The following is a 12501-nucleotide window of genomic DNA, read 5'->3' on the forward strand; positions in this document are numbered from 1 at the left end:
GGATTTAGATTCTTTTTAATCTTAAGATCAACTACTGATATTGACTTGGAAAGATATGTATAACGGTAAGTTTGTAATATCTTAACTTAGTTGCAATATCGGTCCAGTCCAATGTATACTCCATACATTCGAAACTAGTATACTTTGCTAATGTCCTGGAAAGAACATAACACTTACTCCAAGTGTAAGTACACATCATCGCTGATTATCACATTAGTGTAAATCCAATAACACTGATGAAACAGGGACCAAAACTTTTGATTCATATGATCACAATCACATTCCACTGTGTTGACGATACTGTAATTGTGAATAAACATATGATCTGGATTTAACTGATTTTGTGTGTATGAATGTAATAAACATATTAAACATATTAAACCATTAGCATGTAAAATTCATGCAAACATCAATCACTTCAAATTTCTTATATTGATAACTAATCAGATTGTAAAGAGTTTTATTTAGGGCATAAAACCTAACAGCAACAACTATGGGCTTGTGCTAGGGCAACTACTGTTGAGGAATTCAAGAGAAAGTTGGATGTTTTAAAAGGGACTAATGAAAAAGCTTTTGATTGGCTATCCAAAAAATCACCAACACAGTGGACCAAATCCCACTTCAGGACATCTGTTCAGTGTGACATGTTGTTGAATAATTTGTGTGAGAGTTTCAATTCAGCAATCTTAGATGGTAGAGACAAGCCAATTATCACATTGTTAGAGTATGTTCGATATTGGTTGATGGATAGAATGCAAAAACAAAGAGAAAGTGTGAGTAAGTGGAACAATCCAGTGGGGAAAAGGATCTTTGACATCCTAGAGAAGAACAAGAAATTGGCACTGAAATGCCAATACACCAAGTCTGTTGGTGGATTATTCCAGGTCACAGCCCCTTCTGGTGAGGTGGTAGCAACTAATTTGGAGAAAAAGACATGCTCTTGCAGATCATTTGACCTCACAGGTATCCCATGTGGTCATGCAATAGCATGCATATGGTATTCAAGGCTTCAGGTTTATGATTTTGTTGCTGCATGTTACAAGAAGGAAGCCTTCATAGGCACTTATGTAGGGGCAATTGCACCTATGCCTAGTCCTGAACACTGGCTTGATAAAGGCAAAAATCCAATCCTTCCACCACCAGAAACTGTTTTACCTGGTAGGCCCAAGAAATCTAGAAAAAGAGAAGTGGATGAACCTCCACCTTGTGCAACTAAAATGAGGAGATTTGGGCAGTCCAACAACTGCTCTAATTGCAAACAGCACATACAAAGAAAACTTGCCCCAAACCAGTACAAGTTCAGGTATATTCATTTCTTAAGCACTAATAATTTGAATACATTTTCCATGTTTAAGTATGTAATCTGACAGTAGCACTTGTTTATGAATCAGGAACCTCCACAGAAGAAAAAGATGGGTCGTCCACCCAAAAAGAATTTAGACCATGAAACTGTAAAGAGAAACATTAGGAGAATGAAGCAAAAGGCAAGAGAAACAAGTTCAAGCCAACCAACCTCTGGACCAAATTAGTTGCTGTTCTCAATCTATATTGTATTGTTTTTTGTTGAATTGTCAAGGGTTGTTGTACCCAATTTAGGTGCTGCTGTATATGTTCTTTGTAATCTGTTGAATTGTGAAGGGTTTTTTTTGTATGCTACAACATGTTTTTTGTTGAATTGTGCAAGGGTTTTTGTACTTATGCAGCTGTTAGTATTGGTTGTTTCTTGTTGAAATGTCTAGGGTTCTTGTATTTATGCAACTGTTAGTAGTGGTTGTTTTTGTTTTTTTTTTTGAAATGTCAAGGCCACTACTTGGACCTAAACATTAATCTATTATAATTTCATTTAACTATGTTGGTGGCCTATTTTTATCTTATGCTATGCAGTACATTTACTTGTCATACTTGTTATTAATGCATAATTATATGATCAATTGCCTTTGAAGGTAATAACTTTAATTCATAGAAGGCCTATTAATGCTGATATGCAATGGCCTATTACTGCTGATATGATGCAGACATTTTCCTGATAAAATAAGGACAAATCTGAGAAGGAAATAACTTTGATTCATAAAAGGCAATATCATTACAAACTGTTTGATTCATACAAGGCAATGTCATTACAAACTGTTTCATACCAAAAAAAGACAATGCCATTGCAAACAATTTGATTCAAAGAAGGCAATGTCATTACAAACTGTTTGATACAAAACAAAGACAATGCCATTACAAACTTAGTGATTAACACTTCTAGTTAAGCATAAAAAATACAAAACCAATAACACAAATAGTAATGAGAATGGTTTTCAAGTTCTTCAACAACCATATATGACCACAATCACACTTCTGAACATTGCTACATCCTTTTGGAATGTCCTTGAATTCTTTCAAATCTTCATTTGACTCATACAACATCAACTGATCTTCAAGCTTACTTATCTTCCTCAGAAGTCCTGGTATTAACTCTCTGCACTTCATACAAGAATCAACATCCACCCATTCAAAAAACTTACACCCTCTACCATCCTCCTGTGGATAAATTTCAAACTTTTCACCTTGAATAACTTAACATAAACAATAATATTCAAAAACAAAACTGAAAGGGAAAAAACAATGGCTTACATATGCTAGCCTGCATTTCCTAAAACAACGTCCTGGGTTTGCTTCGGTCCATGATGTTCTAACGATCCACGGAATGCCACAGTAACAATTTTGAGGATCCCTTCGATAACCAAAACTAACCACTCCTTTCGACCTTCGACGAGTGGAACTACTGTAAGAACCCTCCCCGTCCATTTTCACCTTCCACGAATGAATCTTTCAAGCTCAGCTCTCTCTCGATTTACACAGACCTCCTTTCGATTTCTGGGTACCTCGCCAGAAAGAATCACGATTAGGGATTTGGGATTCAGGGTGATGGGGTTTTCTTATTTTAGTTTTTTTTGTCTCAGTTTTTAATTTTATTTTGTAATTTAGTTAAAAAAATTAAATTATTTAAATTTTTAATTTGGAAAAATATTTTATTTTTTCAATTTTGAAAAAAAATAAATAAAAATACAGCGATTAAATCCTATGCGTACACATGTACCGTTAGTCATACTAACGGCTGTGGTATGAACGGACAAACACGAAAGTCCAGCTTAGGTACTATTGCCGCTATTATTGGAGCTTGGGATTAATCTGCATCAACGTGAACTATTTGGGGACTTTTGCCGCAAATATCCCTATTAAATAATACTTATATTATAAAATCTAACACAACAAAATATAATTAGACATAGCAAAGAAACCTTATGTAAAAAGAGATCGTGGGTTACTCGACAAGGCTTAAGAACGGGGAGTTAATTTTGGGTAAAAGAATAAGATAATTATCACACAACAAAACAATACACACAAACTCGAAGGTATAATCGCATATATTCAAACATAAAAATTCAGGCGAGTCTCGCGTCTTCCTATTCTGCAAAAGAAAATTCTTAAACCTAACCTAATTCAGCGATAAATCTCTCTCCCCAACCACGTCTCGCGCTGTTAACATTTATCGGCCTTCGCTTCATCTTTATACATGATCATTGATTGTTGCTCCCGCCATCATTGAAAGTACAGAGAGCACGGTAATGTTTTCTGGGTTTTCTTTAGTTTAAATTTTGGATGAAATTGATGAATTATATTGTCACTACTTGGTGCTCTTGATCCTCTATTGAAACATGCATCGCCCTAATTTGATTGTTTGGGTGTTTATTGAGGTTATTGATTGTTAAGCAAGAGCTATTGATGAGAAAATTTTAGGTGATTCCATTTAAAGATAAAGAGTTATTAAAGCTGTCAAATTGTGATAGAAAGTCATCAGGCTTAGCAGCTGGCAAAACTTTTTATCACGACCACTATATGCTTTCTAGAGACTCTCTCTCATCTCTCAGAATTCTTTTCCCTTCACTTCAATTTCAGATCTATTTCAAATCAGAATATAAAATCGTGACAAGAAATTGGTTTTAGAGACAGATTTTATGCTATACAGATATGATTTAATGGTGGCAGCGACTCGATGTGCCTTTCACATGATTTGAATTCTTTCTTCATTCAAATATTTTATTTATTTTGAAGGGTGCTTGTTTCCATTCATGATTTGAGATTCTATGAGATTTGCTTAATTCTGATTTCACCTGCATTTATATTTATTGGTGAGAAATATGGAGAAGAAGTCATAGGTCGTGTAGTATAGATGCTTCTTGAAGAACTTTCAATTCCCTACCCCACTCACCCACCTATATCACCTATCTATCCTCTGTTTCTAATACTTTAATTAAGCTAGACTCATAAAATGTTAATTATATATTAAAAATATTATTTAACTTAGTAACATATATGTAACACAAAGTTCTTCCATCTGTTGTGGTACTGGTATGTATAACTGACTCTTAGTTTTACAGATATAAGAATATTTATATGTGCAAGCTCTTTGAATTGAGGCAGAGAATTACTAGCACAACTTCAACATGCTTAAGAGTTTAGATTTGCTTTGATTTTCCTATTTAATACTTACATATATATCTTCTCTCATTTTTTTGCTTGCTTGAGTATAATAACCACTGCTACAAAATACCCTTTTTGGAACACTTTTTAAGAACATGCATCTAAATGTATATCCTTAAAAGTCCTTCTGAAGTTTTAAGAAGTAACATTGAGTGTCCTTAAACAAATCATATAAGGACACACACTTGTGTGTTCTTATTAATTATGTGAGTTATTAAAAAAAGTATGAAATAAATTGTAGGTTTCAAGTAAATGTGTTCCCAACGGGTCCAATAAGAACATTCTTTAAAGAGTTTTGAGTTACTTTTTTAGTTCTTTTTCTCAATTATTAAAATTAAATAAAAATTAAAAAATCATGGTTAAAACGATTGTAAATAAAAAAAGAAAACAAAAAAACCTCTTAGCTCTTTTTCTGCCCAAAATTAACTTGACCTAACACTTTGTTCTTAGTCACAACCACCTTCCTTTGACGATGCGCCTTCTGATTACTTCCTTTCCGTTGAGGATGCCTGCCCTTCCGTCGCACTCGCGCTTTTGCCACCTGGTCTCTCTCATGGTCAACTCGACCCCTCTCTAATGCTGAATAGCCAACTTATAGTTTTTAAGGTCAATACGCCTTGTGCTTACTAATCTAGTTAAAAAGATTAGTATATAATTTAACCAGTACCTTGTAATTTTTTTCATCTTACCGGTTCTTGTTTGTTTATGGGTATATAATAATTGGGTCTTATATGTTCTGGATTCAGTGGTACATTTTCCACGTAGAATTATCATTAGTCACCCATTAGTTTATTGTTTACCTCTTTAGTTCATTCTTTGACCATTGTTCTTAATATGTTTGTTATTTTTTAGGTTTTGTAGGCTTATCGGGGTGTCTCGATTGTATATAATTTCTGAGATTATTTCACTCGCTGGTTAGTTTTCTCAATTTCATTAGCTATATGTGAAATATCTCTATACGTTGTTATGCTCTTTGTTTTCACAATAAATAATGTGTTGATCTATAAAAATTTTGCTTAATTTGTTTGTTGAATCTGTCATATCTTATTTTAGACAATTATCCTGCTGAGTATAGTTGAATGTTTGGAATTTGATTTTCAGTTTGTTAGATGGTATTTTTGTATAGTTTGTTAGAAGAGAGTCATGGATGATTGTTGGATAAACATGATAGATAGGTTGGTGCTCCCTTGAATTTGAGGTAACTATATTGCGGAGTACAGACAGAGTAATGGGTAATGATAGGAAGATACTAAGTCATGAGTAATAACATTAGTGGGAAATAGTTGATGGCCAAATAAATAATTGACAATGACCATGGTTGTTTATTAGTATTGAAACGATAATTAGAAAGCATATAGCTTTGATCATTTCTGACCAATAACATAAATGTATACACTTTTGTATGATGTATATTTTTTTGTACATCTAGTCTTTTTGAAATAATTGTGTAACACACAACAAGTATGCAACTGAGGTTAAAATAGTCAAACTCTTGGTTATCCTTCGTTATAATTAGCGGACAGAACATCTTCTTAGAGTGGTCATGTTAATTGTATTACATGTATCTATGAACATATTTTGATAAAGCTTTCTTTTATCTATATTTTGATTGAAACTTTCTGATATCGGTTGGAACTTTCCTATATATCTAATTATTCAAATAGACATGCAAAATTGAGAGCTATATCTAATCTGATCACATGGCTAGTTCTTAAAGCCCTTTTTTGTAGTAGTGAGGGTCTTCATAGATTTTTGTTAATTTGCAATACTTCCCCTTAGGTCTAACCTAGTTTTGTTTGTTTTTTTGTTCTTTATGTTGATTTCAGATCGACTCGTATATAAATTTTTGTTGTTGTAAACCCATTATCCAATCGAGCTTCAATTTTAGCCTAAATCAGGTAATTCTATTTACGACTTCTTTTACGAACCTTTTATTCTAGCTAATTCGATTTTGTTTATTGCTTATAGTATTGTTAGCCTACTTTGCCCATCTGTTGATCAGTTTCTTTTCTTGGTTTTGTGCACAATTTTTTTTTTCATATTGCTAAGATGAATTTAGTATGGGTTAGATTATGGGTATTTAAATTGGTGGGTGAATGTGGTAAATTTGTCAATATATTTGTTTAGTAAAGCAATTTCAATTGAAATTTCTAATAATGGTCTATCTGAATGAATAGGTTTTGTTGTGATTTGGTTTGGTTTGGTTTTTCTTGATCGAGTTTTCTCAATGAATAATTCCAATACGAAAATGCCATATTATTCCAGCATTTAATGTGAACATGCTTAATATTCTTATTTTGTTTGTGAAGTCTTTCAATTCCTTATGAACTCCTGAGTTTTTAGAGTTCCTCTTTATATTTGTCTGCTGATTATAGTAAATTAAAATTATATTTTAGGTTTGATGGCATCTTCTTCGGATTCATGGATGAAAGAATATAATGAAGCAGTGAAGCTTGCCGATGATATCAATGGGATGATATCGGAACGAAGTTCACTGCCTGGATCAGGCCCAGAAATGCAGCGTCATGCCTCTGCTATAAGAAGAAAGATTACAATCTTAGGCACTAGACTTGATAGCTTACAATCTGTTCTATCAAAGCTTCCTGGGAAGCAGCCTATGTAAGTTAACTTCATTGAATTTGAGCAACTTATCAAAGGGAAACCTGATGTCATCATAAAACTTAACAGTGTCAAATGTTCCCACTGTAGAAGTGATGTTTGTTTGGATAAAAGAAAATGATTATGCTTTCTGATTAAAGTTGATTCTACTATTTTTTATGCGATGAGCTGGAATTGGGAAGATTCCATGAAGTGGTTAAAGAAGTACCAAACTTGATTTATATAAATGTTTACTTGATTAAATATGGTGATATTAGGAAAGTCTTCATTTTAAATATAGAAGTCTGGGTGTTGGTTTGAAACTTGTTTATGTTGTTTATTGCCTGTTCACAGATCAGATAAAGAGATGAATCGCCGCAAAGACATGCTTGGAAATCTTAGGTCAAAATTGTCCCAAATGGCTTCAACATTGAACATGTCAAACTTTGCTAATAGAGACAGCTTACTTGGTCCAGAAATAAAGCCTGCTGATGCCATGGGCAAGGCAGCTGGCTTGGACAATAATGGCCTTGTCGGTTTCCAACGACAAGTCATGAAAGGCATTCCACTTTATTTATTTGAAACAATATTTTTCTTTTTGTATTATTTCTTTATGATTTTTTTAAATGACAGATCATTAATTCTAGTTCGTAACTTTGAAACAGAGCAAGATGAAGGCCTTGAGAAGTTGGAGGAGACTGTTATAAGCACAAAACATATTGCACTGGCAGTTAATGAAGAACTAGATCTACACACTAGACTTATTGTATGGTTTAGTTTTTGTCTCTTGAGTTCTCCTTGATTGTTTATTTTTCAAAATGTTCTGTGCTCTACGTATAATAATGTAACTACGCTGTTGTACAGGATGACTTGGACTACCACGTGGATGTTACAGACTCTAGGCTGCGGGTAATAATCTCATTGTTCATATAATTCTAATAAGCATGAAGTTGTTTCTAATGCATGAACTTTACTTTTATACCTTCAGTCTGTGGTCCGTCGTTAAGTCAAAACTTGTTAGTGTCTTTGTTATGTTGTTAAATTTATGATATAATTGCTAGAATGATTGTAATAAAAAAAGCAGGAGCAATATAATTCATTTTTAAAGTCTTAAGATTCTAGGGTACACAATGCTTGAAGACTTTGATATGACATAGTTTTAGAATATTTGGAATTCTTCGACTCATCTCCAAGTAATTGGATGAGTCGGCTTGGAAGGAAGCCTAAGAAAGAGAAAATTATATGTACATATGTCTGAAGACTACCAAACCTCCTGCAAAAATCATTGTTAGATGCTTACTTTTTGGTAAGAAATTATCACAGTAAAAGAGTCCTCAACCGAAGTCAAAGATAGTATTTTTTTTGGTGAAAATGTTGTGTTCATAGGTAGAAATCTGGAACTAACATCATCTTGTGTTATCTATTATATACAAAAACAGAGAGTGCAAAAGACCTTGGCAATTATGAACAAGCGCACCAAGGGTGGTTGCTCCTGCATGTGCATGTTGTTATCTGTTATTGGGATTGTGGCTTTGGCTGCTATCATTTTTCTGCTTGTCAAATACCTCTAATAAGAAAGAATCACGAGATTATAACAAAAACAGGGACTGCATTTTCTATGTTTGTGCTTCTTTGTGTGCTTTGACTTTTACTATTGCCATAATGGCTGTAATATAGTATATGTTTTTTGTGATTTCCTCTTGTGCATTTGTGAAGAATTGTGGATAATTCAAATAACTTGTTTGATGTGTCATTTGGCACCGATTTTTCTTCAATTTGCTTAGTTTATTTTGTCCATAGTCATGCTTATTTTTTACTGCTCTCTAGCCAGATATTAATGGAGTTAACAGCATCTCTTAAGTCTCACTCTTTCCTTTAAAGGACAAAAACAATGAAAATAGAATAAATGATTCAGAAACCCTAACATATGCCCAATAAAGATAGGGAAATTTGATTTTTCATGCATATTTTAAGGTAAAATTAGTGAGGGAAATTAAGGTATAGGTAATTGTTAGTATAGGCACACTTTTTTTAAAACCCAAAATTACCCCTCTCAAAAACCAACCAACTCCTCTCTCTCTCTCTCTCTCTCTCTCTCTCTCTCTCTCTCTCTCTCTCTCTCTCTCTCTCTCTCTCTCTCTCTCGACTTGGACCACTATGACTACCCAAATCTCGACCACAACCCAAAACTTTAGCCACAACCACTGTCCCATCACAAAATCGTAGCCGGAGTACCGTCTCAACTCGATTTTGCGACTTGGACCATCGTGACTACCCAAATCTCGACCACAACCATGCACAAAGATGTCTAAGGTAAGTTTTGAATTCCTCTTTTAAAAATTTATGTATTTGTTTATTTTAGTATTTAATTGTTCATTGATTTAGGGTATATTTTTGTTTTGTAATGCCTGATTTGTGATGTGTGAGTTTGATTAGATTTAGCGTTTGTTTTGGGTCGTGTCTATGTTACTACGAGAAAAACTTGGGTTTTTTCTTAGGCTCGATGCATGTCTGACTGATATAGGCTCGATATAAGTTCGATGCAAGCAGGTTTGAGATAATAATTGAGGTTGAAGATAAAAGTTCGATAGAGTTTGATGTAGGTCTGAAATAGGTCCAATACTAAACTGCATAAGCTTAGGTTCGATGGAGGAATATGTAAGGTCCGATAGTGAGTTTGATTAATTATGTGTTTTATTCTTTTTATAAAATGTGTTTCTGACGTAGGGCGATAGTGGTTCCGATGATGGGCTCGATTATGTGTCCCACATTTGTACTTTTGTATTATATTGCTCTATGTCCGATTGTGGGTTTGATAGGGGAAGATTGTTGTCCGATAGTATAATAGTATTTTTAAAATTTTTAAATATACATGTAGGTCTAATAGAGGATGACTATGGTCGATAGTGGAACCGATAGTGATTGCGTTTTCAAATTATCTTGATGTTTTTGTATTCGATATAAGCGTGATATTGGTCTGATGTTTTGCTATAGAATTTATGAGTTGTATTTTCTTGTTTCTTTTTTCTAAATTCAAGACCACTATGCCTTATAATTCCAGTCTTAGAGCATTACACAGGTCGTGTCACTTGGTGTGGCAAAAGTTATTACTATCCGAGGATTAAGGTAAAATTTGACGAATTCTAATTATGGGATAAGGTGAAGGAATTTCCTTTCAAACAATTCTTCGAGAGAAAATCGCTAAATATTTCGGGGACATTGATCCATCAGTTATATATGTACAAGATCAAATTTGAGAAGCCAGATGAGGTGTACTTTTATTTTGCAAAGAAGAGATGCAGATTTAGCCGGGTCGAGTTTGCGTTGGTGACGAGGTTGAACTTGTTACCTGAGCCTACAGAACAAGAAATCGAAGAGAAAGAAAATTCGAACCGGTTTATTGTCAAGTACTTCAACAGTGAATGATATGTGTAGTCTTGATGTAGATGAACTTCCTAACTTGATTTTCATGTTTTGATCCAAAGTTGACTTTTCTTGAAAGTTGATTTTGACTTTGACTTTTGGATTGACTTTTGACTTTGAGCTTTTGAAGTCCTCTTTTGAATAGAGACTTGAATTTTTGATCCCTTGATGAATCTTTTGCTCTTATCAAGTATGGAGTAGTTAATATACTTGTTGAATTCACTTTGGGTCACTTTTGAGAATTTTTGGTAAAATTATCATTTTGTCCTTGGAGTTAATTTTGCCTTAGAAAAATTTATTTCACATTTTAATTGTGCTACCAAATTAACAAACTATTAATAACAAATAATAATCAAATAAAATATTTGTTAATCATCAAAACAAGGAGACCTAAAAGTTTGAGTTAATAATCTCTCACTTTTTGATGATATCAAATATTTGATTATTTTAAAAAGGAAAAGGAAAAATTGAAGCAATAAATATTAGATTAGTTACCCCTTAATGTGTACAAGGGTAAAAAAATTACCTTTAATTTTATCTTGCATGCTTTTATAAACTCTCCCTCAATTTTATACTTAAGTTCAAAAGGTATTAGATATTCCAAACACATACCATTTACTTGAGATTAAAAGATCCAAACACATAACATCCAACAAAACATAACAAAAAAAATAATAATAACATCTAACAAGACCAAAAAAAAAAATAACATCCAACATATAAAAGTCAAAAGACACTAAGCCTTTGCACACAAACTAAAAACATATAAATATGAAAAAAGATGCTAAAAAAATGCAAGAGAACTAATTTGGTGGAGGCCCAAAATGATCCATGTATGCCTTCCATTGTGCCATTTCGTCTTGGATGTTGTCAAAACCTTGCTCCATGTCTCCCCTTAAGGTGGCAATGTCACTCCTTATGGTAGCCATCTCATGTTGGAGAGTGAAAAATTGAGTGTTCATTTCACCTTTTAAGTTGTTGAAATTGGAAGTAATTGAGGTGGAAAGGTTAGTAAAACATCTTCAATGTTGAAGTGAAGAGCTTGGGGTATTAGAGGCACTTCCTCTTCGGCTTCCTCATCGCTTTGAGCTTGGGCTTCTTGCTCTTCCTCTTCACCTTCACTTGAGACCAAGGGTGCTTCCTCATGGGCATGTGACATTTGTTTAGTGGAAATCCACTTTTTTTCATCTTCATTGAACTTGTAGCGCATAGACTTGAATGTGATCTCACCAAGAGTGTGGAATCATTGGATTCATAAACATCGATTTCATCTTCAATTGGGATTCCTAGAAGTGAGAGCAAGTAGCTAAGAAGATAACCACAGGGTAAGGCTCAATCACTTCATTGATGGTTTTTAGGATATGTAGCCTAAATTAATTTAGTTGTCATGCAAGATAATATTGTATAGGAGCACTTGATCAAATGCACTTACTTCATCTTGATGGCCTTTCCTAGGAACAAGGTTAGAGCATATAAAAGCATGGAGTATTTTGTCTTGAAGGGTGAGGTAGGTTTGTTTTTGGTTTTAACCTAAAGTTGTCACCTACACACATGATTGTTGAAAATGTTATAGTTGAAGGTGGTATCATTCTTAAGGCAAAGTTTATGGTGAAGCAAGAGGCCTTCTTTGGGTGCATTAAGGAGATCATTAAGCGAGTCTATGGTTAACTCAAATGCTACCCCTATGAGGATTCCCTTAACACTATATGGATTGTAATTAACCTTAATGCAAGCATCGAAAACTCTAACTAGCCTTGGATAAGTATTGGTTTGATTTTTTAACAAGGTTTCCCATCCCATACGTTCAAAAAGATAATTGAAATTGACATACTCAAGGGCTTTGAGATCACATTGCTTAACATTTAGAACATCCCTTTGTGAGAAATCATCATTGAACCTTCTTGCATATTTTCCATGGGAGAAGAGCTCATGCCTTGCTTCGGTTCTTTG

The 12501-nt window shown here is 33.8% G+C and overlaps 2 protein-coding genes across 5 annotated transcripts; both read left to right on the forward strand.

The window, feature by feature from the left end:
- The first annotated feature begins 644 nt into the window (after nt 1-644).
- Nucleotides 645-2027, forward strand: LOC133038197 (uncharacterized). The gene is made up of 3 exons (XM_061116283.1): nt 645-1303; nt 1577-1604; nt 1944-2027. Exons 1-3 carry the CDS (start codon nt 645-647, stop codon nt 2025-2027), a joined length of 771 nt encoding a protein of 256 aa, XP_060972266.1.
- Nucleotides 2028-3281: 1254 nt separating this feature from the next.
- Nucleotides 3282-8903, forward strand: LOC115716740 (syntaxin-52). Of its 4 annotated transcripts, none has more exons than XM_030645631.2 (8): nt 3298-3611; nt 5383-5444; nt 6357-6428; nt 6927-7149; nt 7483-7688; nt 7794-7894; nt 7993-8037; nt 8568-8903. In XM_030645631.2, exons 4-8 carry the CDS (start codon nt 6932-6934, stop codon nt 8697-8699), a joined length of 702 nt encoding a protein of 233 aa, XP_030501491.1. In that variant the 5' UTR covers nt 3298-3611; nt 5383-5444; nt 6357-6428; nt 6927-6931; the 3' UTR covers nt 8700-8903. The 4 variants fall into 4 exon arrangements, with proteins under 4 accessions (XP_030501493.1, XP_030501491.1, XP_030501494.1 ...); XM_030645632.2 differs by having other exon boundaries at nt 3350-3611; nt 5392-5444; XM_030645633.2 differs by lacking the exon at nt 5383-5444 and having other exon boundaries at nt 3282-3611.
- The last annotated feature ends 3598 nt before the right edge of the window (nt 8904-12501 follow it).

Source organism: Cannabis sativa, chromosome 5 (assembly GCF_029168945.1).
Source record: "Cannabis sativa cultivar Pink pepper isolate KNU-18-1 chromosome 5, ASM2916894v1, whole genome shotgun sequence".
Taxonomy (NCBI): Eukaryota; Viridiplantae; Streptophyta; class Magnoliopsida; order Rosales; family Cannabaceae; genus Cannabis; species Cannabis sativa.

What these genes read in the sequence shown, in the direction of transcription:
- LOC115716740 (XM_030645633.2), top strand. Translation starts at nt 6,932, where the DNA reads ATGGCATCTTCTTCGGATTCATGGATGAAAGAATATAATGAAGCAGTG. An exon ending in CTTCCTGGGAAGCAGCCTAT is followed by an intron (nt 7,150 to 7,482) that starts GTAAGTTAACTT and finishes GCCTGTTCACAG; the next exon opens with ATCAGATAAAGAGATGAATC. An exon ending in TTACAGACTCTAGGCTGCGG is followed by an intron (nt 8,038 to 8,567) that starts GTAATAATCTCA and finishes ATACAAAAACAG; the next exon opens with AGAGTGCAAAAGACCTTGGC.
- LOC133038197 (XM_061116283.1), top strand. Translation starts at nt 645, where the DNA reads ATGTTGTTGAATAATTTGTGTGAGAGTTTCAATTCAGCAATCTTAGAT. An exon ending in CCAAACCAGTACAAGTTCAG is followed by an intron (nt 1,304 to 1,576) that starts GTATATTCATTT and finishes TGAATTGTCAAG; the next exon opens with GGTTGTTGTACCCAATTTAG. An exon ending in TACCCAATTTAGGTGCTGCT is followed by an intron (nt 1,605 to 1,943) that starts GTATATGTTCTT and finishes TTGCCTTTGAAG; the next exon opens with GTAATAACTTTAATTCATAG.